General features: G+C 45.3%; 1 protein-coding gene across 2 annotated transcripts in view; it reads right to left on the minus strand.

The window, feature by feature from the left end:
* LOC126187684 (uncharacterized) overlaps window positions 1-23,242 on the minus strand; it is a 264,618-nt gene that overhangs the window by 43,684 nt on the left and 197,692 nt on the right. For both annotated transcript variants that reach the window (XM_049928922.1, XM_049928920.1), the window contains exon 3: window positions 22,117-22,199. In XM_049928922.1, coding sequence (XP_049784879.1) covers window positions 22,117-22,199 — 83 coding nt within the window. The remainder of the gene's footprint in view (window positions 1-22,116; window positions 22,200-23,242) is intronic.

Genomic DNA, 23,242 nt, shown 5'->3' on the forward strand with positions numbered 1-23,242 from the left:
GACAGCGTGGACGTGAACCGTATGTGCAGTTGACGGACTTTGAGCGAGGGCGTATAGTGGGCATGCGGGAGGCCGGGTGGACGTACCGCCGAATTGCTCAACACGTGGGGCGTGAGGTCTCCACAGTACATCGATGTTGTCGCCAGTGGTCGGCGGAAGGTGCACGTGCCCGTCGACCTGGGACCGGACCGCAGCGACGCACGGATGCGCGCCAAGACCGTAGGATCCTACGCAGTGCCGTAGGGGACCGCACCGCCACTTCCCAGCAAATTAGGGACACTGTTGCTCCTGGGGTATCGGCGAGAACCATTCGCAACCGTCTCCATGAAGCTGGGCTACGGTCCCGCACACCGTTAGGCCGTCTTCCGCTCACGCCCCAACATCGTGCAGCCCGCCTCCAGTGGTGTCGCGACAGGCGTGAATGGAGGGACGAATGGAGACGTGTCGTCTTCAACGATGAGAGTCGCTTCTGCCTTGGTGCCAATGATGCTCGTATGCGTGTTTGGCGCCGTGCAGGTGAGCGCCACAATCAGGACTGCATACGACCGAGGCATACAAGGCCAACACCCGGCATCATGGTGTGGGGAGCGATCTCCTACACTGGCCGTACACCACTGGTGATCGTCGAGGGGACACTGAATAGTGCACGGTACATCCAAACCGTCATCGAACCCATCGTTCTACCATTCCTAGACCGGCAAGGGAACTTGCTGTTCCAATAGGACAATGCACGTCCGCATGTATCCCGTGCCACCCAACGTGCTCTAGAAGGTGTAAGTCAACTACCCTGGCCAGCAAGATCTCCGGATCTGTCCCCCATTGAGCATGTTTGGGACTGGATGAAGCGTCGTCTCACGCGGTCTGCACGTCCAGCACGAACGCTGGTCCAACTGAGGCACCAGGTGGAAATGGCATGGCAAGCCGTTCCACAGGACTACATCCAGCATCTCTACGATCGTCTCCATGGGAGAATAGCAGCCTGCATTGCTGCGAAAGGTGGATATACACTGTACTAGGGCCGACATTGTGCATGCTCTGTTGCCTGTGTCTATGTGCCTGTGGTTCTGTCAGTGTGATCATGTGATGTATCTGACCCCAGGAATGTGTCAATAAAGTTTCCCCTTCCTGGGACAATGAATTCACGGTGTTCTTATTTCAATTTCCAGGAGTGTAGTTTACTGGCTGCTCCACGTGGAGTAATGTTGAAATTTTACGGAGCGAACGTAATCGCTTCGCCTGTTGGCGGCGTGCAGTAAAGACGCTACGACCGTGGGAGCCAGTGCGTAAGGACTTCCCCCGTGGGCGTCGTAGAAAAAGGAGAGTTCGGCCGTCGAGTAAAGATGCCGGCTATGGGAGCCTGCTTAGGTAGGTTCTGGAGCAACCATCTCTCCGTTCGAGATCACTTCTGCCACAACACACTGCGCATTGTATCAGCTATCTTGCAGCTTGTGTTGCTTCAAGGTGAGGTTTATCAATCAACGTACTTATCACTATCCAAACTTGTCTTTGATTGGAAATAAAAATTTTCGTAATCCTCAGTAGCGTTATAATTCAAGTAAGCAATATCCTAATATTGTTTCTTAGATGCCGTGTTATTGAGGGAAATAATTTGATTAATTTAATAAGTAAAGAGAGAAATGTGAAGTACTGCAATCAGTGAGCCTGGACATATAACAATATGTAATTAATTCCGATGCGCACAGATTATAGGTCTACATCTACATCTACATTTATGCTCCGCAAGCCACCCAACGGTGTGTGGCGGAGGGCATTTTACGTGCCGCTGTCATTACCTCCCTCTCCTGTTCCAGTCGCGTATAGTTCGCGGGAAGTGCGACTGCCGGAAAGCCTCCGTGCGAGCTTGAATCTCTCTAATTTTACATTCGTGATCTCCTCTGGAGGTATTAGTAGGGGGAAGCAATATATTCGATACCTCATCCAGAAACGCACCCTCTCGAAACCTGGACGGCAAGCTACACCGCGATGCAGAGCGCCTGTCTTGCACAGTCCGCCACTTGAGTTTGCTAAACATCTCCGTAACGCTATCACGCTTACCAAATAACCCTGTGACGAAACGCGCCGCTCTTCTTTGGATCTTCTCTACCTCTTCTATCAACCCGACCTGGTATGGATCCCACACTGATGAGCAATACTCAAGTATAGGTCGAACGAGTGTTTTGTAAGCCACCTCCTTTGTTGATGGACTACATTTTCTAAGGACTCTCCCAATGAATCTCAACCTGGCACCCTCCTTACCAACAATTAATTTTATATGATCATTCCACTTCAAACCGTTCCGTACGCATACTCCCAGATATTACACAGAAGTAACTGCTACCAGTGTTTGTTCCGCTATCATACAATCATACAATAAAGGATCCTTCTTTCTATGTATTCGCAATACATTACATTTTTCCATGTTAAGTGTAAGTTGCTACTCCCCGCACCAAGTGCCTATCCGCTGCAGATGCTCCTGCATTTCGCTGCAATTTTCTAATGCTGCAACTTCTCTGTATACTACAGCATCATCCGCGAAAAGCCGCATGGAACTTCCGACACTATCTACTACACTGTCTGGAGGGTGTTTTTCTATGCCGACGTAAATTCTGGGATAGAAATTAACAGTAGGTACCCTCCATGCCTTATTTTAAACACCGCACTTACCAAGCGGAAACGATACACGTACACCACCTAGGACGTGCCTGACCTCTAATGAACGCTGTGTGTTGCAAGTTAATTGCTAGCATCACCAAGAATCCAATAAAACATTTAGCTCACGGCTGCGATGGGTGCCGCATAATCATGTTTAAGGAACTTCAGTGGGAGCTGTGGGTTTTGCGAGAGGGACTTGACGTATCGTGAAATTGCAACCCGTATCCTACGTAATGCTACTGCAGTGACGAGTGGAATTAAGATTCAAGTAAGTTGAACAACAGACTACACACCGTTAATTATCATTTCGAATGGGAGAATATGCTTCAGTTAACTTACCATTTATATTAAAGGCGCAGCTGTTTCATAAGAAAGAATCTTTTATGGCAACTTTTCATCAAGTACAGACCTAAGTCTATTTTTGTAAAAAAGTAACTACAGTTTTAAAATATGGCCACTGCAACGTTGCTGTCGGGGATTCTTATATGTGCCCTGAGTTTCTGAATCTATTGGCTTCCCGTACGCCCGTATTTACGTTCATTTAAAAAGCCTTACTAAAATGAAAATCGCGTCGATTCTTAAATACGTGCAGTGATTCGTTTTCTGTGGGCAAAAAATGTGTCAGAGGTCGATATTCATAGATAGATGTGCGAAGTTTATGGAAAAACCATTGTAAGCGATGGAGTTGTGTGATAATGGGTTATAGCGTTTAAATACAGTCGTGCTACTGTTCACGATGAACTGCGAAATGGGGTTCCACCCATTGTGACTATACAGCTGGTGCAGAATGTTGATCAAAAAGCTCAAGAATACAGACGGTGATCTGCTACCCATTGATTATCATTTGTTCGCACATTTGAAAGAACTTTTAGTATGTCGTCATTTCGAAGAAGTAACGTCAAGACGACCTTTCAGCTGTGGTTGGTAAAAGAGGTGGCAGATTTTTGTAATGAGAATGGAATTAAGAAATTAGTTGTTTGTTACGAAAAGTGTCTCATAATAGTGTTGAGCAGTATATTCAGGTATAAACTTTCGTGCAATAACATTTTTCAAATGCAATTATGTTTTTTTAATATAAAATGTTACTAACTTCAGAAACACACGTCATATGTTTTGGGGAAAGAACGGTAGAGGCAGAAGCGTATAGTCAAACGGCATATGAACATTATCTCTGAAGAAATGGTGGCAAGGATTGCTGTTATTGACGACTGAAGTTTGAACGTAGTGCAAATAATAACCGGAAGTTATAGTTAGTGATACTGCCCTCAGACTTTCAGACTTTTTATAACACGCAACAAAATTACAAACTGTGTCATGTATGCGCGACATTTTTGTTGCTCTAGTATCGACAGTCTCTCCTGCGTTCGTTCCCGGCCCGTTGCTGCGACAAGAGAGGACGCCTGGCCGCAAGAGATCGCGCGTAACCACCGGCAGAGGCAGGCACAGGGCCATGCTCGGCTAGTTAGGATAAAGCTATTTGCTGACAGCGGCGAGCAGTTGGGGGACTTTTGGAACGAACATAGCTGGAAGGTAGCGGCTTGGCCAGTGGAGTGTTATGGCGCCATCACGCCAGTTGGAGTTCACACTGAGGTGGCAAAAGTCATGTGATACGTACTACACTAGTGGCCATTAAAATTGCTACACCAAGAAGAAATGCAGATGATAAACAGGTATTCATTGGACAAATATATTATACTAGAACTGACATGTGATTACATTTTCAAGCAATTTGGGTGCATAGATCCTGAGAAATCAGTACCCAGAACAACCAACTCTGGCCGTAAAAACGGCCTTGATACGCCTGCGCATTCAGTCAAACATATCTCGGATGGCGTGTACAGGTACAGCTGCAAATGCAGCTTCAACACGATACTACAGTTCATCCACAATAGTGACTGGCGTATTGTGACGAGCCAGTTGCTCGGCCACCATTGACCAAACGTTTGCAATTGGTGAGAGATCTGGAGAATGTGCTGGCCAGGGCAGCAGTCGAACATTTTCTGTATCCAGAAAGGCCCGTACAGGACTTGCAACATGCGGTCGTGCATTATCCTGCTGAAATGTAGGGTTTCGCAGGGATCGAATGAAGGGTAGAGCCAGGGTCGTAACACTTCTGAAATGTAATGTCCACTGTTCAAAGTGCCGTCAATGGGAACAAGAGGTGACCGAGACGTGTAACCAATCGCACCCCATACCATCACGCCGGGTGATACGCCGGTATGGTGACGACGAATACACGCTTCCAATGTGCGTTCACCGCGATGTCGGAAAACGCGGATGCGACCATCATGATGCTGTAAACAGAACCTGGATTCATACGTAAAAATGGCGTTTTGCCATTCGTGTACCCAGGTTCGTCGTTGAGTAAACCATCGCAAGCGCTCCTGTCTTTGATGCAGCGTCAAGGGTAACCGCAGCCACGGTCTCCGAGGTGATTGTCCATGCTGCTGCAAACATCGTCGAACTTTTCGTGCAGATGGTTGTTGTCTTGCAAACGTCGCCATCTGTTGACTCAGGGATCGAGACGTGGCTGCACGATCCGTTACAGCCGTGCGGGTAAGATGCCTGTCATCTCGAGTGCTAGTGATACGAGGCCGTTGGGATCCAGCACGGCGTTCCGTATTACCCTCCTGAACCCACCGATTCCATATTCTGCTAACAGTCATTGGATCTCGACCAACGCGAGCAGCAATGTCGCGATACGATAAACCGCACTCGCAATAGGCTACAATCCGGCCTCTATCAAAGTCGGAAACGTGATGGTACGCATTTCTCCTCCTTATACGAGGCATCACAACAACGTTTCACCAGGCAACGCCGGTCAACTGCTGTTTGTGTATGAGAAATCGGTAGGAAACTTTCCTCATGTCAGCACGTTGTAGGTGTCGCCACCGGCGCCAACCTTGTGTGAATGCTCTTAAATATTGCATATCACAGCATCTTCTTCCTGTCGGTTAAATTTCGCGTCTGTAGCACGTCATCTTCGTGGTGTAGCAATTTTAATGGCCAGTAGTGTAATATCGTGTCGGATCAAGCAACTCGACGTGGCACTGACTCGACAAGTCGTTGGAAGTCCCTTGCAGAAATACTGAGCTATGCTGCCTCTATAACCGTCCGCAATTTCGAAAGAGCTGCCGGTGCAGGGTTTTGTGCACGAGCTGATTACTCGATTCTGTCCCATAAATATTGGATTATATGGTGCGCTCGAATTGTCAAATATGTTCTTCAAACCAATCGCGAACAATTGTGGTCTGATGACATAGCCCATTGTCACCCATAAAACTACCATTGTTGTTTGGGAACATGAAGTCCGTGAATGGCAGCAAATGGTCTCCAAGCAGCCGGAAGTATTCATTTCCAGTCAATGATCGATTCATTTGGACCAGAGGACCCAGTCCACTCCATGTAAGCACAGTCCACACCGTTATGGAACCACCACCAGCTCGCACAGTGCCTTGAAATCTCTTGTCCATGGCTTCGTTGGGTATGCACCACAGTCGAACCGTAACATTAGCTCTCGCCAACCGAAATCGGGACTCATCTGACCAGGTCTCAGTTTTCCAGTCGTCTGACATCCAACCGTTACTCTCACCAGCCCAGGAGAAGCGCTCCAGGCGATGTCGTGTTCTTAGCAAAGGCACTCGCGTCGGTAGTCTGCTGCCATAGCCCATTAAGCCAAATTCCGACGCATTGTCGTAACGGATACGTTCATCGGACGTCCCACATTGATTTCTGCGGTTATTTCACGCAGTGTTGCTTGTCTGTTTGCGCTGACAGCTCTACGCAGACGCTACTGCCCTTGGTCGTTAAGTGAAGGCCGTTGTGGCGAGAGGTAATGCCTGAAATTTGGTATTCTACGCACACTCTTATTCTGTGGATACCGGAATATTGAATTCCCTAACTACTTCCGAAATGGATTATCCCATGAGTCTAGCTCCTGCCATTCAGCGTTCATAGTCAGTGAATTCCCGTTGTGTGGCCAAAGTCACGTCGGAAAGCTCTTCACATGAATCATCTGAGTAGAAATGACAGCTCTGTCAATGCATTGAGTGCAATGTGGCAGAGGGAGTAAAGCAGTTGGTATGAGGCCTGTCGAAGATGTGGCAACAATATTGCAGGAAAGGTCGTGTGGTGGTGAACAAACATACTGCGCACAGGGAGTTGTCACAACGTTGGGTATGCCTGCGAACACGGTGAATAAAAGCCCACGAAACATCTTGCATTGCTATCCATACACAATCATCCATATTCAGGAGTTGCTTCCTGCTGACCTGGAAGCAACACAAACGTTGCTCTGGAATTTCTTGCTCGCATGAAAGTGGACAATAAATGGCCATGGAACATTCGGTGGAAAGATGATGCCAATTTCCATCTCCAATGACATGTTAATGCCGCGCGGAGTGGCCGCGCGGTTAGAGGCGCCATGTCACTGACTGCGTGGCTCCTCCCGCCGGAGGTTCGAGTCATCCCTCGGGCATGGATGTGCGTGTTGTTCTTAGTGTAAATTAGTTTAAGTTAGTTTAAGTAGTGTGTAAGTCAAGGGACCGATGACCTCGGCAGGTTGTTCCGCTAGAAATTCACACACATTTGAACTTTTTTTTTTTGACGTGTTAATATGCAGAACCGCAGAATTTGGCGACCGAAAATCTGCACGCACATCAACCGGTACCACTTCAGTATGCAATGGCGACTACGTGGTGCGGGTTGACGACATTGTTTGTCGTAAAGCCGGATTTTTTCGAGGAAATGATTCCTGCGGGTCCTGCTAGCTGCACTGTCACTGGCAAACGCTATGAGGGTCTTTCACGCTTCAACGTCATTCCAACCCTTTAACAGTGTGAATGTGTGGGTATGACTATTTTTATGCAAGATGGCGCTCCTCCGCACGTAAACACAGATAGTGAAGCGACTGATGCAGAAACATTTCGGAAATTCTAGAATTATCGGCCGTCATTTCCCTACAGCCTGGCCATCCATATCATCTGTCACCTACTGTGACTCCGTGTAACTTCTGGATGTGGGGTTATCTGAAAGATGTTTTTAGTACTCCACGCAGCTGAATTCAGTGCACGTACTGCGCAACACATTCTGAACGCAACATCCGAGACACTCCGATCTGTTGTGGAACATGCTGTTTCCCTATATCAATTTGTGGCAGAAAACGGCGGACAGCATATTGAATACGTCTTCCGCTTGTCTCACGACAGTTATAGACGGATGTCAAAGTTTATTTTTATTCTGTTTTAGGCCTAAGGACAATTAAAGTCGATGTTTTCTCTTCAATGTGGTACGACCTTGCCGTGTTGGATGGGCTCACTTAATTAACAGTGCCATAGCTGTTCACTGTTGAAACTGTGCAGTCATGCATATTGAACGGTACAGGTGGCGTAACTGTAATGTGCGTCTCAAACCGCAGCCGCCGCATTGCGATTCATCTGTCGTTTGTAGCCGACCCCATTTAAGTTAAGACGTTTACAGCGCCATCTACTGGTAAATATGTTCTTTTTTTTTTTGTTCCATGGAGTTTCTCCCTGCGTCATTAGTATGCTGTTCAAATTTTGACGTCATTCTGGGCAGTGGTTCTCTTTCTACAGCGATTTGAATCTGGAACTTTAATTATGGACACCCTCTATATACATTGACGGCAAAAAATTCGCAACACCAAAGAACTATTAATGTCAAGTAATGAAATTTCTGGAATACATTTGACTAGGTAACACATTTAAATTTTTAAAATTGCGAGATCACAGGTTAATGCGAGCGCGAGATAGCCATTGCAAATATGAAATGTTGGTACATTAATGACCGGTATAATCGCCAGAATGTTGAATGCAAGCACGCAAACCTGCATGAATTGTCTTTTACAGGTGCTGGAAGTCAGTTTGTGCGATGGAGTTCCATGCCTGTTGCACTTGGGCGGTCAATATAGGGACGTTTAATGCTTTTGTGGATGACACTGTAGTGGCGTCCGATGATATCCAGACTGTGCCCGAGTGGAGATAGATCTGATGATCAAAGGCAACATTTCGACATACTGTAGAGCATGCTGAGTTACAACAACGATACGTGGGCAAGCGTTATCCTGTTGGAAAACACTCCGTGGTATGCTGTTCATGAATGACAGCACAACAGGTGAAATCGATATACTGACGTACAAATTTGCAGTCAGGGAGGGTGGGATAGCTACGAAAATGCTCTTGCTGTTCTACGAAATCGCACTCTAGTCCACGGCTCCAAGTTTAGGTGCTGTGGCCGAGCGGTTCTAGGCGCTTCAGTATGGAACCGAGCGACCGCTATGGTCGCAGGTTCGAATCCTGCCTTGGGCATAGCTGTGTGTGATGTCCTTAGGTTAGTTAGGCTAAATTAGTTCTAAGTTCTAGGGGACTGATGACCTCAGACGTTAAGTCTCATTGTGCTCAGAGCCATTTGAACTAGGTTTAGGTCCAGTGTGTCTAGCATGCAAACAGGTTGAATGCAAATCCTCAACTGGCCTCCTAACCAACACGCGGCCAATTTGCACCGAGGAAGAATCAGCTCGCAGGTTCGAATCCTGCCTCGGGCATGGGTGTGTGTGATGTCCTTAGATTAGTTAGGTTTAAGTAGTTTTAAGGTCTATGGGACTGATGACCTCAGAAGTTAAGTCCCATAGTTCTCAGAGCCTTTTGAACCATTTGAAAAATCAGCTTTCATGAGACAACACGACAGACCTCCATCCTGCCCTCCAATAAGCTCTCGCTTGAGATCACTGAAGTCGCAAATGGCGGTGCTTTGGTGTCAGTGGTCTTTGGTGCCAACTGCTGCTCAAAGACGATGGTCTTCCCTCTCGGTAGTGCCATGGGGCCGTCCAGAGCCCGGTCTTCCTGAGACTCTACATTTTTGTGACCACTACTGCCAGCAACCATGTGCATTGGCTACATTCCTGGCAAGTCTTTCTGCAGTATCAGAGATGGAACATCCAGCTTTTTGTAGCCCCATTGCACGACCTCGTTCACACTTAGTGAGGTGTTGATAACGACGCCTTTGTCGTCTTAAAGGCATCCTTGACAAACATCAACCCACGATGTCCAGTCTCCAAGGTAACTAACACTCACGACCGTTACACCGTGTATTTATAGCAAAACTGATCTGGCGCGAAAGATGAATAGGCATCATCTTTCAGATGTAGAAACACGTCTACCAACTTTCATTTACGTCGTACACCTCCTTCTTGGTGTTGCCATTCTTTTCCGTCGGTGTACATTCGCCTGTAGTTACTTTGATGTCAGGTGATATCTGTCCACTAAGAACGATATGATAAAGTGTTCTATTTTTCAGAAACTTTTCAGCCAAACTACAAAGCTGGTCTGATATTCCACAGGACCGTATTTTGCACACTACGAGGCGGGGTGGAACAGTACCGAGAACTTTCTGGAAGATAAGAGTGCTGTTTCTACTGCCTTCTGGGTCTCATAGACGAACAGAGCGAGCTGCATTTCAAACGATTGTTGATTCCTATAGACAAGCTTTCAACCGTCTCGTAATAGATAAATGTCCTGTATGGTTTAGAGGGAATGTTATACCATTCTTCTTGAAGAATAGTGGCGAGTTCATATAACGATGATGGAAGTGGATAGGGACCACTCACCCTTTTCTCCAAACTAGACCACAATTTCTGGAAAATATTGAAATTTGGTAAGTGTGGTGGCCAGGAGAGATGCGACAATTCATTCTCACGCTCACAAAATCAGTTCTGGACGATGCGAGCTGTGTAAACACGAGCCCTGTTTTCGAGGAATGCAACATCACCACTAGGTGACAAACATTGCACCATGGTATGTATCTGATCAGCCAAAATGGTCATATAATGCTCGGCAGTAATGCGACCTTGCAGAGTAACCATGAGGCTCATGGAATACTACGATACGGCTGCCGAAATCACCAAACCGACGCCATGTTTTACTCCCAGGATATAAACTCTGCTAGAGTTTGGAAACAGTGTGAAACTTCTTTCTATGCGTGTAATTTGATGGTGGAGGGGGGGAGAAAGGAAAGGAAAGACAGCGGATTACTGATGTCAGCTGCATCGGAATCAGTAGCCACAAGTGAAAATGTGTACCGCGCCAGGATTCGAACTCAAGCTCTCCTGCTTGCTAGGTAGGTGCGTTAACTACTACTTCAGCCGGGACACTGTTATCACACCTGCTCGGGCTGTCTCGGCCGATCCACATTCCCACCTAGTGCCACCTATCCGCAGTCCCTGCCATTTCCTCCATGCTCGCTACTCTGAGATTGCCGCAGGCGGTCGGTGTACCCGTGCATTCGCACTGAAGAAGGTGGACATGCCGAAAGAACAGACACCACCCATTAATATAGCTCCTTCATTGCTCCATAGTCCAGGTTTTGTGGCATCGGCTCCACGTTGCCCTTTTCTGGGCATTTGCTTCTTTAATTAATGGTTTTGGAACGCAATCTCGTCATGTAAGGACCTGCTTGTGTATCTTCCTTTGTGATGTTTTGTTCTGACTGGGTTCGTGAGTGCGACGTTCAGTTCGGCAGTGGCTTTTGCAACCGTCGTCCCCTGAGGCTCTTATTAAACTACGCCGCCAGGCGGCGCAGCCAGCCCCGCCACTGGTGGCACTGCTCGTCATTTGGAATAGATCGTTATGGAGCTTATTAGACTAGGGCAGAAGCTGGTTGCCATCTGTCAGCCCTGCCACGTCACCACGTCGGCCGCCACTGGTGGCGGAGAGTCTTGGCGGGGCGTTGTGTCAAACGGAGCCTATTACACTGGGTCGCCAGGCGGTCCAGCCAGTCCTGCTATTAGTGACCAGGGGACATGAAATTGCAATGAAATGAATACCCCTAGCTGCATACAGGCGTTGATATAAGTCAACGGGGACAGTTGAAAATGTGTGCCCCGATCGGGACTCGAACCTGGGATCTCGTGCTTACGTGGCAGACGCTCTATCGACCTGAGATACCGAGGACAAAGAGGATAGTTCGGCTGCAGGGACTTATCTCTGGCACGCCCCCCGTGAGACCCACATTCCCAACTTATTATCTAGCACTATATTCATAGTGCCCCTGCCATCATACACATTACTCGCGGCTTTTTGCCGATTCCCGTAAGAGTTCGGGCACTGTTTGTGCATCCGCACAGAAGAAGATGGTCAAATGGCCGGTGAGCCTATATATACAGGGTGTTACAAAAAGGTACGGCCAAACTTTCAGGAAACATTCCTCACACACAAATAAAGAAAAGATGTTATGTGGACATGTGTCCGGAAACGCTTAATTTCCATGTTAGAGCTCATTTTAGTTTCGTCCACCTACGCTCAATGGAGCACGTTATCATGATTTCATACGGGATACTCTACCTGTGTTGCTAGAACATGTGCCTTTACAAGTACGACACAATATGTGGTTCATGCACGATGGAGCTCCTGCACATTTCAGTCGAAGTGTTCGTATGCTTCTCAACAACAGATTCGGTGACCGATGGATTGGTAGAGGCGGACCAATTCCATGGCCTCCACGCTCTAATGACCTCAACCCTCTTGACTTTCATTTATAGGGGCATTTGAAAGCTCTTGTCTACGCAACCCCGGTACCAAATGTAAAGACTCTTCGTGCTCGTATTGTGGACGGCTGTGATACAATACGCCATTCTCCAGGGCTGCATCAGCGCATCAGGGATTTCATGCGACCGAAGGTGGATGCATGTATCCTCGCTAACGGAGGACATTTTGAACATTTCCTGTAACAAAGTGTTTGAAGTCACGCTGGTGCGTTCTGTTGCTGTGCGATTCCATTCCATGATTAATGTGATTTGAAGAGAAGTAATAAAATGAGCTCTAACATTGAAAGTAAGCGTTTCCGGACACATGTCCACATAACATATTTTCTTTCTTTGTCTGTGAGGAATGTTTCCTGAAAGTTTGGCCGTACCTTTTTGTAACACCCTGTATATATCTTTATACACTCCTGGAAATGGAAAAAAGAACACATTGGCACCGGTGTGTCAGACCCACCATACTTGCTCCGGACACTGCGAGAGGGCTGTACAAGCAATGATCACACCTACGGCACAGCGGACACACCAGGAACCGCGGTGTTGGCCGTCGAATGGCGCTAGCTGCGCAGCATTTGTGCACCGCCGCCGTCAGTGTCAGCCAGTTTGCCGTGGCATACGGAGCTCCATCGCAGTCTTTAACACTGGTAGCATGCCGCGACAGCGTGGACGTGAACCGTATGTGCAGTTGACGGACTTTGAGCGAGGGCGTATAGTGGGCATGCGGGAGGCCGGGTGGACGTACCGCCGAATTGCTCAACACGTGGGGCGTGAGGTCTCCACAGTACATCGATGTTGTCGCCAGTGGTCGGCGGAAGGTGCACGTGCCCGTCGACCTGGGACCGGACCGCAGCGACGCACGGATGCACGCCAAGACCGTAGGATCGTACGCAGTGCCGTAGGGGACCGCACCGCCACTTCCCAGCAAATTAGGGACACTGTTGCTCCTGGGGTATCGGCGAGGACCATTCGCAACCGTCTCCATGAAGCTGGGCTACGGTCCCGCACACCGTTAGGCCGTCTTCCGCTCACGCCCCAACATCGTGCAGCCCGCCTCCAGTGGTGTCGCGACAGGCGTGAATGGAGGGACGAATGGAGACGTGTCGTCTTCAGCGATGAGAGTCGCTTCTGCCTTGGTGCCAATGATGGTCGTATGCGTGTTTGGCGCCGTGCAGGTGAGCGCCACAATCAGGACTGCATACGACCGAGGCACACAGGGCCAACACCCGGCATCATGGTGTGGGGAGCGATCTCCTACACTGGCCGTACACCACTGGTGATCGTCGAGGGGACACTGAATAGTGCACGGTACATCCAAACCGTCATCGAACCCATCGTTCTACCATTCCTAGACCGGCAAGGCAACTTGCTGTTCCAACAGGACAATGCACGTCCGCATATATCCCGTGCCACCCAACGTGCTCTAGAAGGTGTAAGTCAACTACCCTGGCCAGCAAGATCTCCGGATCTGTCCCCCATTGAGCATGTTTGGGGCTGGATGAAGCGTCGTCTCACGCGGTCTGCACGTCCAGCACGAACGCTGGTCCAACTGAGGCGCCAGGTGGAAATGGCATGGCAAGCCGTTCCACAGGACTACATCCAGCATCTCTACGATCGTCTCCATGGGAGAATAGCAGCCTGCATTGCTGCGAAAGGTGGATATACACTGTACTAGTGCCGACATTGTGCATGCTCTGTTGCCTGTGTCTATGTGCCTGTGGTTCTGTCAGTGTGATCATGTGATGTATCTGACCCCAGGAATGTGTCAATAAAGTTTCCCCTTCCTGGGACAATGAATTCACGGTGTTCTTATTTCAATTTCCAGGAGTGTATATACAATACCAGGGGACATGTTGGACAACAACTATACATACATGCTCCTCCTAGTACTTTCAATGGAAAGGAGAAGGCGAAGGGAGAGGAAGATGCATGTATACCCTATGCTATCGTTAAGCGAATCTAAAGGGTTGTATTATAGTCTTTGTTATGAACTTCATTTGGACGACAAGAAGTTTTTTAATTACCTACGAATATCTAAATCGTCTTACTTCGAGTTATTGTCGTTAAAAAAAGGCAGGTATTACCGGGAAAGAAACGAAAACGTGAAAGTTCATCTCACCAGAAGAAAAACTCGTAGTCACTTTGAGATAAGTAAACCGATAAATTGTCTTGAAAGTTATGAATATTTTAGTTCAAAATTTTTATCCTGTTACGTCAAAATGATTAAAACATTAATAAGAACATTTACTTTAAAAATAAACATATAGTTCCTAAAATTTTGTGCATTGTATGTGTTGAATATTTGTATGTGTACACTACATAGAGAAGAGCAAAGGTCCACTTATTTCATTATTAGAATCTTCATTTGCTGCGACTGAAGTATCTGCACATGGAGGAGATTGTAACGGCACGTTTGCATTTGGGTATTGTTGAAACTGAGTGTGGAAAAATTGAACTTGTGGTTGTTGATCCACTAGTCCTGGCTGAGACAGTGTCTTCTGTTGCATGGGATGTTCTTCCATCGGTCGTTGCGGCATGCACTGTATTTGCCTAGGCTTTGGTAGTGTAGGATACTGTAACACTGATGGTGCTGGCAGTGACACTTTGCAATTTACTAGACATACTGCTTGCCTAGCGAGAACTGCCGAATTATCGTAACCTGAACAAGAAGTGATTGTTACGCCACCAGTGGCGCAGTTGGCTAGCGGCCTAGTGTAATAAGACCCTTACTGTCTTACTTTTCGTGACAATGCTCTTCAGTGACAGATTGCCACGATCACTCAACACACACTTTCGTCCGTGTTGTGACTTAGTGGATGATATATTTCCGCTTTCCCTTTGTGCGATATAAATCTTCTATATGGTGCCTCTTGCTGCACCAAACACTTCGGCTACTTCTTTTAACAGCATCAACAATTTGTCCACCTTCGACTTTACTTAGCTACAACAAAACGCTCTCAAAACTACAAAGAAAACTATTACTACCACGATTGACACTCGCAACCTGTTGAAGACATTGCACAGGTGCCGTTCGTGGTCAAATATAACAGCGCAACCTGCAGGCTTGGCTAGCATCCTCATTTACGTGCAAGTGTGTATTTCTCGTAGTGTGTCCATATTTTTGTCCAATCCCTGTAACTGTTTCTTTAACAAACAACATAGTAACACGTTGAATTCTAATTGTAATTTAACTTCAAGCTATTTTTTCTAAATAAATACTAAAAACGATAGCTTAATGTCAAGTTTGGTGTATAACACCTCCAAAAGAAGTGGCTTACCGGCACAACTTTTGTATATCGTGGACATATTTGGATTCCGCAATATACGTCACTACAAGAATCCGTTCCATCAAATGGTTCAAATGGCTCTGAGCACTATGGGACTTAACATCTGAGGTCATCAGTCCCCTAGAACTTAGAACTACTTAAACCTAACGAACCTAAGGACATCACACACATCCATGCCTGAGGCAGGATTCAACCTGCGACCGTAGCGGTCGCGCGGTTCCAGACTGAAGCGCCTAGAACCGCTCGGCCACACCGGCCGGCTCCGTTCCATCGGTAGACTTTTCATTACATAGTATGTTGTCTGTCAAACTATTCTTCCTACGTCATTCTTACACGAATTAAGCAACAAAATATTTAAGTAGTTGTTTATTTTTAAGCATCTTAATAATAAAGTGCGTCTACTGCATTTTCAATAGCGTTTTTAATTCGCCAATTTATAGCTTCGCCGTCAGGGCTTCAGTGGCTAGAAGTCATAAATCAATTCATTTCGACGCTACAGCGCATCAAACGTGCCTTCTTAAAATAACATGCTCTAACGACACAGAATTGTCTTTGTCAGCTGCAGATTTCTGTCACGCCCAGTCCGTCGCTTTGAAATGCAGATTTGCGTTTGCCCGATGGCAGCCACGTTCACAGTAGTGAGTTCTGCATACAACATACACGCGAAACAACCAGGAATCCACGACCTCGCCGAGTACACGGTACTGTTCTGAAAAAGTGAAACACCAAGCCCGGGAGATGTGATCACAATGAAATTTATTCCACAGATTAGAGACGTGATACTGCACAAATGAGCAGAACTACAGCCCTGTACATGCACTGTGACTGCGAAAATTCACCACAGGGCAGTGCCACCACGAGCTGGAATCATAGTCGCTAGACGTTGTGGCACTGAATCAAATAGCACCTGAATATGCTGCTGGTGAATGCTCTGCTATGTAGTTTGTAGGCGCGTCCAAAAAACGTCAAAAGTGGCTGAAGGAGGACGTGAACGAACAAGATGCCGTCCAAGGGCGACGTGTCCGGCGAACGGGCACGCGATGGAAGCAGTGGTACCCGTCGTTCTTCGAAGAAGGTTTCTACACTCCTCGCCACACACAGCAGGGTGTTGTTCTGCTGAAGTTTGGCATATGGAATAGCCTTCAGGAGGGACTGTGCTTCGGGCTGTAGAATCTTTCTGATGTAGCGGTAGTTGTTGAGAACGCCCTCAAGACGTAATTGGCGAGATAGCGTGTTGTAGGTAATGGCACCCTAAACCATCCCAATTGGCATTTGTGCACTATGACGCTCAACAATACAGTCTGCCCGACTGCTTTCAACACGGCGACATCGAAAGCTTATGTGACCATCACTGTAAGACATGAGGAAGCGGGAATCGTCCGGAAACACTACATTTTGACACTCAGCACACCAGTGTCGGCGTTTACGTGCATATTCCAGTCTACGGCGTTGGTGGGTTTTGGTGAGTTGAAGCCGATGCAGTGGCATTCGTGCCACCAGTCCAGCCCGCAGAAGACTGCGTCGAACCATCGATGCAGACAGGTCCACAGCTGTGTCTAACGTCGCGCCAACATTGTGGACGAAGCTGTTCTGTCTGTTACGGCCAAGCGGACAAGATGGTGGTCATCTCACGCTGTCGGCGCTGCGTATGGCTCTCTTCTGTCCACTTATTCCACATACGCTTCACTGTTAAAACAGCGTGTCCCGTACGACCCGCAATGTCACACAAATACAGACCCGCCTTCCGGAGACCGATCATTCTGCCCCGTTCAAACTCCCTTACATGCGTATATTCCATCCTGTGATGCTAGCAAGGCATAGTAGCACTTGGTTACACGTTTCCACTTGGTATGACGTCTCAGCACCGACTGAACTTCGGGTATCACTGGCCTATCCGGTTTCATAAAAAAGGTTGCTGTTGGCCCTACGTGCATACCACCTCTCTGCCATTTAAATCACTTATTGTGGTTCCGGTGTTCTACACGTCCTCTTATCGTGGCGTGTTGGAGACCATTGATTCTGATTTTTCGCTTCTTACGAACAGAAGTGTGCCTAAGATCTTCCGTGCCGAATGAAACACTGTTCTCAATTCCGTTTCCACAGTGACCATTCCAAGTGAGAGCATCCAAGTGGTTGGATAAAGATCTTATCGTTTTTGTAATAGTATCTCATTTTCCTATCTTGGGAACCTATTACTGCTTCGAAATACAGTAGAGCGTCGATTACCCGAAACAGCTGGGGATAGGGAATGTTCGGATAACTGTTTTCGTTAATGACTACCAATCCGAAAAATCTACTGCGCCAGTGACTCACATTGTGGGCTATCAGAGATATCACCGAAGCCAATATCTAAAGTAAGGTAGAAATTAATAAGTACCCAAAATTAATAATAACTGCAATGTCAGCCAGTTTTCCTCACGAAGAATTAGCACGTAAAGTGAAATATGTCTCTTCCTCCACCATTGAACAGAGGGGAGACTAGAGCTTTGGAGGCTTACTGCAGCAATCTTCCCTACGGTACGGGGAATGTGGAGAATGCAGGAATCAGAACGCCAAGGCTTTGGAATCCCACATTGTTATTCACACACAAGCGTCTCCGAAATGTGCCGAACGGACACGACGGGGATTTGCAACTCTGTACTGCATTTGTAGATAAAAGCAATAAGGAACGTGTTTGTACGTTGTTACGGTCTTAAACAGATGTATTAGTATTGTGACTAGCGCTAATTCTTCGAAATAGTTCTACAGTGTGTAACGAAACAATTATTGAAAACGCCATTCTTGCAGTTGAAATAGGAGGGTACGTTATTGATAGTAAAGCAGTACGAGCGGCAGGGTAAAAGTAAGAACTCTTGCAAGAAGACTTTTAGTGCCGAACGAACAGGACGGGGTTTTGTAGTTCTGTGTTGCATGTGTAGTTAAAAGCAATAAAAAAGAGCGTTTTTGTGCGTTGTTACGGTCCTAAACAGATATATTAGTATCATTGCTAGAGCTGCTTCTTCGAAATGGATGAACAATTCGCTATAAAACAATTACTGAAAATGCCATTTTTGAGCTGAAATAAAAGAGGAGACTTTAGTGACAGTAAAACAACGTGAGCGGAAGGAAAAAATTAGAACCCTTGCGAAAGGAATTGTAATTTAAAAATTATGATAAGTTTATGTGGCTGTCAGGTTCATGTGAACTAAATGAACATTATTGCTGACTGTGCTTCCTTTTTGCAACTGAGAAAACGCCTTGGAAAACGACGGATTGCGAAAATTTACCTCATTTAATCATAGCTTAGGATGAGTATAAGAGGTCAACAACACATATAATTTTTTGAAGCACTAAACAGAGATCAACAACGCCCATAAAATCTTTTACAGCATTAAAAACTTGGTAGACCATTTTTAAAGTATCAGAAAAAGATTTCTGACCGTTTGCACAACGAAGAGGTTGAAGAAAATAGAAATATATTGAAAAGATTGATTGACGCAATGATACTTCCTGCAAAATAAGAATGCTCTTTTAGAGGTCACGATGAAAGTGCGGAGTCATTAACTAAAGGCAATAACATAGAACTGCTACAATATCTGGCTAAATATGATGTGGTACTGTCTCAGCATTTAAAGACAGCTACCGTTTTCAAATTCACCTCGGCTCTTATATAGAATGCTGTGCACAGTGTTGTTAGAAGTAAGATCAAATCAGATACTAATAGGGCTACTTTTTTGGACTCATGCTCGGTGAAACAATTGATGTGACCAATAAACGTCAAATGTGTACTATTCTACGCTGTGATGATGGCGAAGGCAATTGCAAAGAACGATTCCTACATTTCACAAATGTAAGTTCTGACCGAACAGCCAGTGGTTTATTTCAACATGTAAAAAAGGCTATGGATGACTTAGAATGTTCGATAAAATTGTGACTCAAAATCAAATGGTTCAAATGGCTCTGAGCATTATGGGACTTAACTTCTGAGGTCATCAGTCCCCTATAACTTAGAACTACTTAAACCTAACCAACCTAAGGACATCACACACATCCATGCCCGAGGCAGGATTCGAAACTGCGACGGTAGCGGTCGCGAGGTTCCAGATTGTAGCGCCTAGAACCGTTCGGCCACTCCGGCCGGCAAAATTGTTACTCAAACTTTCGATGTTGCCGAAGTAATGGCTGGACATATTTCTGGACTTCAGACTTTAATAAAAACCGTGTGACCTGCTGCTACCTTCTTCCACTGTTACAGTCACAGACTTAATCTCATACATGAATTTTTTTAAGAAAACCAGACAATTCTTTATTTCTCTTAACGGTCTTCCTACTTCTTTCTCACATTTCACTTCACGTACAGATTGCTCTTACAGTCTTCACTGAAAAGAAAAAATGCCATCCGTCACAGCTATACGATGGAATTTTGGTTCTGGGCTTATAAGCACAAGTCGTAACTATAGAACTCATTAATTTCTTTACTTCAGTGGCAGAGGAATCCTGGAAGTAGTCCAGCGAAGAAGTCAGCACGGCTTCACGCTTTGTGCATTTTCAGATGTTCTTTTTGAAATATTATGGAACAAGAGCATGGACATCTGTCACTGTGCGGAAAGGTAAACGAATTTATTGCCACTCTGCAAAATATTAGAAGCACAGGATTTTAATAACTATGGCCAGAACCTATGAGCATTGTTGATGAAGAGAACGAAGAAAGGTCTAGAAAGGGAGACTGTTCTGAAGATCAAACCCATTCTTCGTACTTGAGAACCTTCTGCCAAGTTCTGGACACATTAATAGCTCAAACTACATTAAGATTTGAATAACAAAAATGTTGAAATTTATGGAGTTACTGAATTCTAAGCATTTTTTCGAGTTACTATAAAAATTTTCCAACAAATGTATTTTGTGAACTGAGAGAACCATCTGTTTCCTATTTCAGTATACTGTCTTCGAAAAATGAACTGAAGAACTTCCTAACAAGCCTGTTTAAATCATTACAAATTACATGAATTCAAATGCACTTGATGTTATGCACATTGAAGTTTACATACTATGTGAACTGAGGTTAACATTTTCTTCTCCAAGTGCAGAAAGGAGTTTTTCAGCCTTGATACGAATTAAATCTTACTTAGGAGCAACACGATGATAAATTCGTCTGACAAACAGGGCCTCTCTATCTTTCGAAAAAGACATACATGTTTTGGTGAGAAAACACAACGAGGACATTTTTTCTGATAGTATGACAATGCAGTTTACCCACAAAGAAAGATGGCTCGAAATCATTCTACATACGAGTAAACGGTAATGATAAAATATAGTAACAGGTTTGGTAAAGTGTTTATTTTTCCTTTTTTAACTGTTGTTTAAATTATGTTGTATTACATCTTGCTTCAAGAAAAATTGGTTTCAATGTACTGCTCGTGAAGTTAACATTTAATCAATAATACCTTATTGCCCGTATCTGACAGGCCTAGTGATACCAAAATAAAAATCCCAGCGTACGCCGCTGTGTTGTGTCCGTGTTCGTATGAATAAGAAACACTGAACTAAACACTAAACTGTGAGATACGTTTTGTATCGCTCATATAACAAACGACACAGAGAACAGGCCACAAAGCCTAGATTGAAAAACTCGGAGTGGTCACTAAAATGAGTCTACAGTTCAGGACAAGAAATCCAAAATTTGTTTTTACTTCAGAACTGAGACTCGCAAATGGTTTAAGAACAGCGATATGGCAGTATCTTTTTCTTCGTTTTATCCTAATCACTTCATAGTCGCGTCAAAGCGATGAGGAACTTACACTCTGCGTGGTCCTTCTTTGGCATAATCGTTGCCTGGCTCTTCCTCGTCGTGAATAACATTGGCAATTAGTATTTTATCGTCCGGCAATAACTAATAGCTCGTATCACCAGTATCACATTCGAGTCAGTCCTGATAACGCTCTTCAAGTCCCGAAGATTCTTAAATCAGCCCAGCCGCTTGAGATACAAATTGATTGTTGTGTGTCTTCCTAGAGCAGTGACAGACTCATCGGAAGGAAGGATCTTACTCCAAGATTTCTGGTGAGTCTAAATACTGGTTTTCTGCCATCTTCACCATTTTCCCGTGGAAGTCATCAATCTTCACTGGAAAGCACGATCGCAAATTTTGTAATAGCATAATTGTTCTTTTCAGTAAATCTGCACGGTTGCGCTTCCAGGTTCATGTTTCCGAACTGTGCTTGATCCACTAGCTCCTTTCTTCGGCTGGCGCATTATTTTAAGTTTATTGGGAACTCTAAGAAAAACGTGTTTACTTTTATAGTCACCATTGCGAAAGGTACGACAATAGCACGATGAGTCAAATGAGACGGTTCACACGGCAACACAGTAACACAAAAATGACGGTTCGCAGGGAGCTGGAAAACGTCCAACTGGCCAACCAGCGCCGCGAAACTTCTACATGGCGCGCGCGGGCATTTGAATTTCTCGACCGGAATGCTTTCAGTTACTCGGATAATCGACGCCCTACCGCAGTACTTCACCGGTAAACTGTAAAATGTTAACCTTGGTAAACTGGAAAGTGCTTAACTGAGCTTTCACATTTATGAGTAGCTTGTGGGTATCGAAAGACGTCATAACTGAGAACTGCTGCTTCCTTGCTGAACTCACCTGTTGGAGAGATGTGCGCCACAGCGATCCGTTTGTCCCATTGGTCGGCACTATCACTGGAATTGACCGCAGCGACACGGGAACTGCAACAGGAGGAAACTAGTTCTAATTAGCTTCGTAGCCCTCTGCAGAGAAAATCCAGGTATATTCTGCGGTTTTGGCTATCCCTATTTCTTACTAATTGATCGAAAATCACATAATTATATGCTTAAACTCAAAACGACAGATTTCACAAAAATGGCATGCATTTACGGAAATGCCAAGTTTCGGCCAAGTAATATCAAATGAATTATTCAACACTTTCAACAAAACGAAAAATTAAATTGAAACTTCGGCAACTACACAAATAGAAAGTACAAAAATCTATCGACAGAAAGCAAAAAATGGTGCTCTGTATTTAAAATTGAGTAGCGATTGGTTACTGACCCTTTAATATAGAAATATATTCGGTTGTGAATGCTTTTTAAGAGCCAGTAAAAGTTGCTGGATAATTTTTAGAAGCAATATTTATGGAACCGAGATGTGTGGCAGTTTAATATCGTTATGTCCTCTGATTCTGAATGAATTTGTCTACATTTACTAACCGTATCTGTCTTGCCACCTATATTACAAAGTTTCTCTCGTAATATTATGCACAATGGTACACTCTGGAAAAATAAAGATAACTTATCTTACAAGAAGTTGGGTCCGTGAACTGTTTCCTAGTACTTTCAAGCATACATCAGTCACGAACCACTTTCTTTTCGCCACTTGCCTCTGTATACCACAAACAACATGTTTTTATTAAGAACTTAAGAGTTCTTTTTTCAGCGGTGATATTTCTAAAAAATGCTTACTTACACCTCTTTCGTGTTCTTGTCTTTTGTGCAAATAATGAAGCTCTCATCGTAGGTTACTTTTCGTCTAGAGCATTTACGTCAGATTTTATCATACGCATTTTGTTTTAATGTTTTTATTTTTTTAATTTTTTGCTATGCCCTCTGTAAGTTATATACATACACATACTGTTGAAGGTTTCTCACCATACTTACACAAAGTCGAAAAAGCAATGATGGAAGCACTTTCCAATTATGAATAAAAGCTCCAAGGAAGTTACATGGCGTGTCGAACACTTAATACAATAGTT

The sequence above is a fragment of the Schistocerca cancellata genome, chromosome 5 (assembly GCF_023864275.1).
Source record: "Schistocerca cancellata isolate TAMUIC-IGC-003103 chromosome 5, iqSchCanc2.1, whole genome shotgun sequence".
Taxonomy (NCBI): Eukaryota; Metazoa; Arthropoda; class Insecta; order Orthoptera; family Acrididae; genus Schistocerca; species Schistocerca cancellata.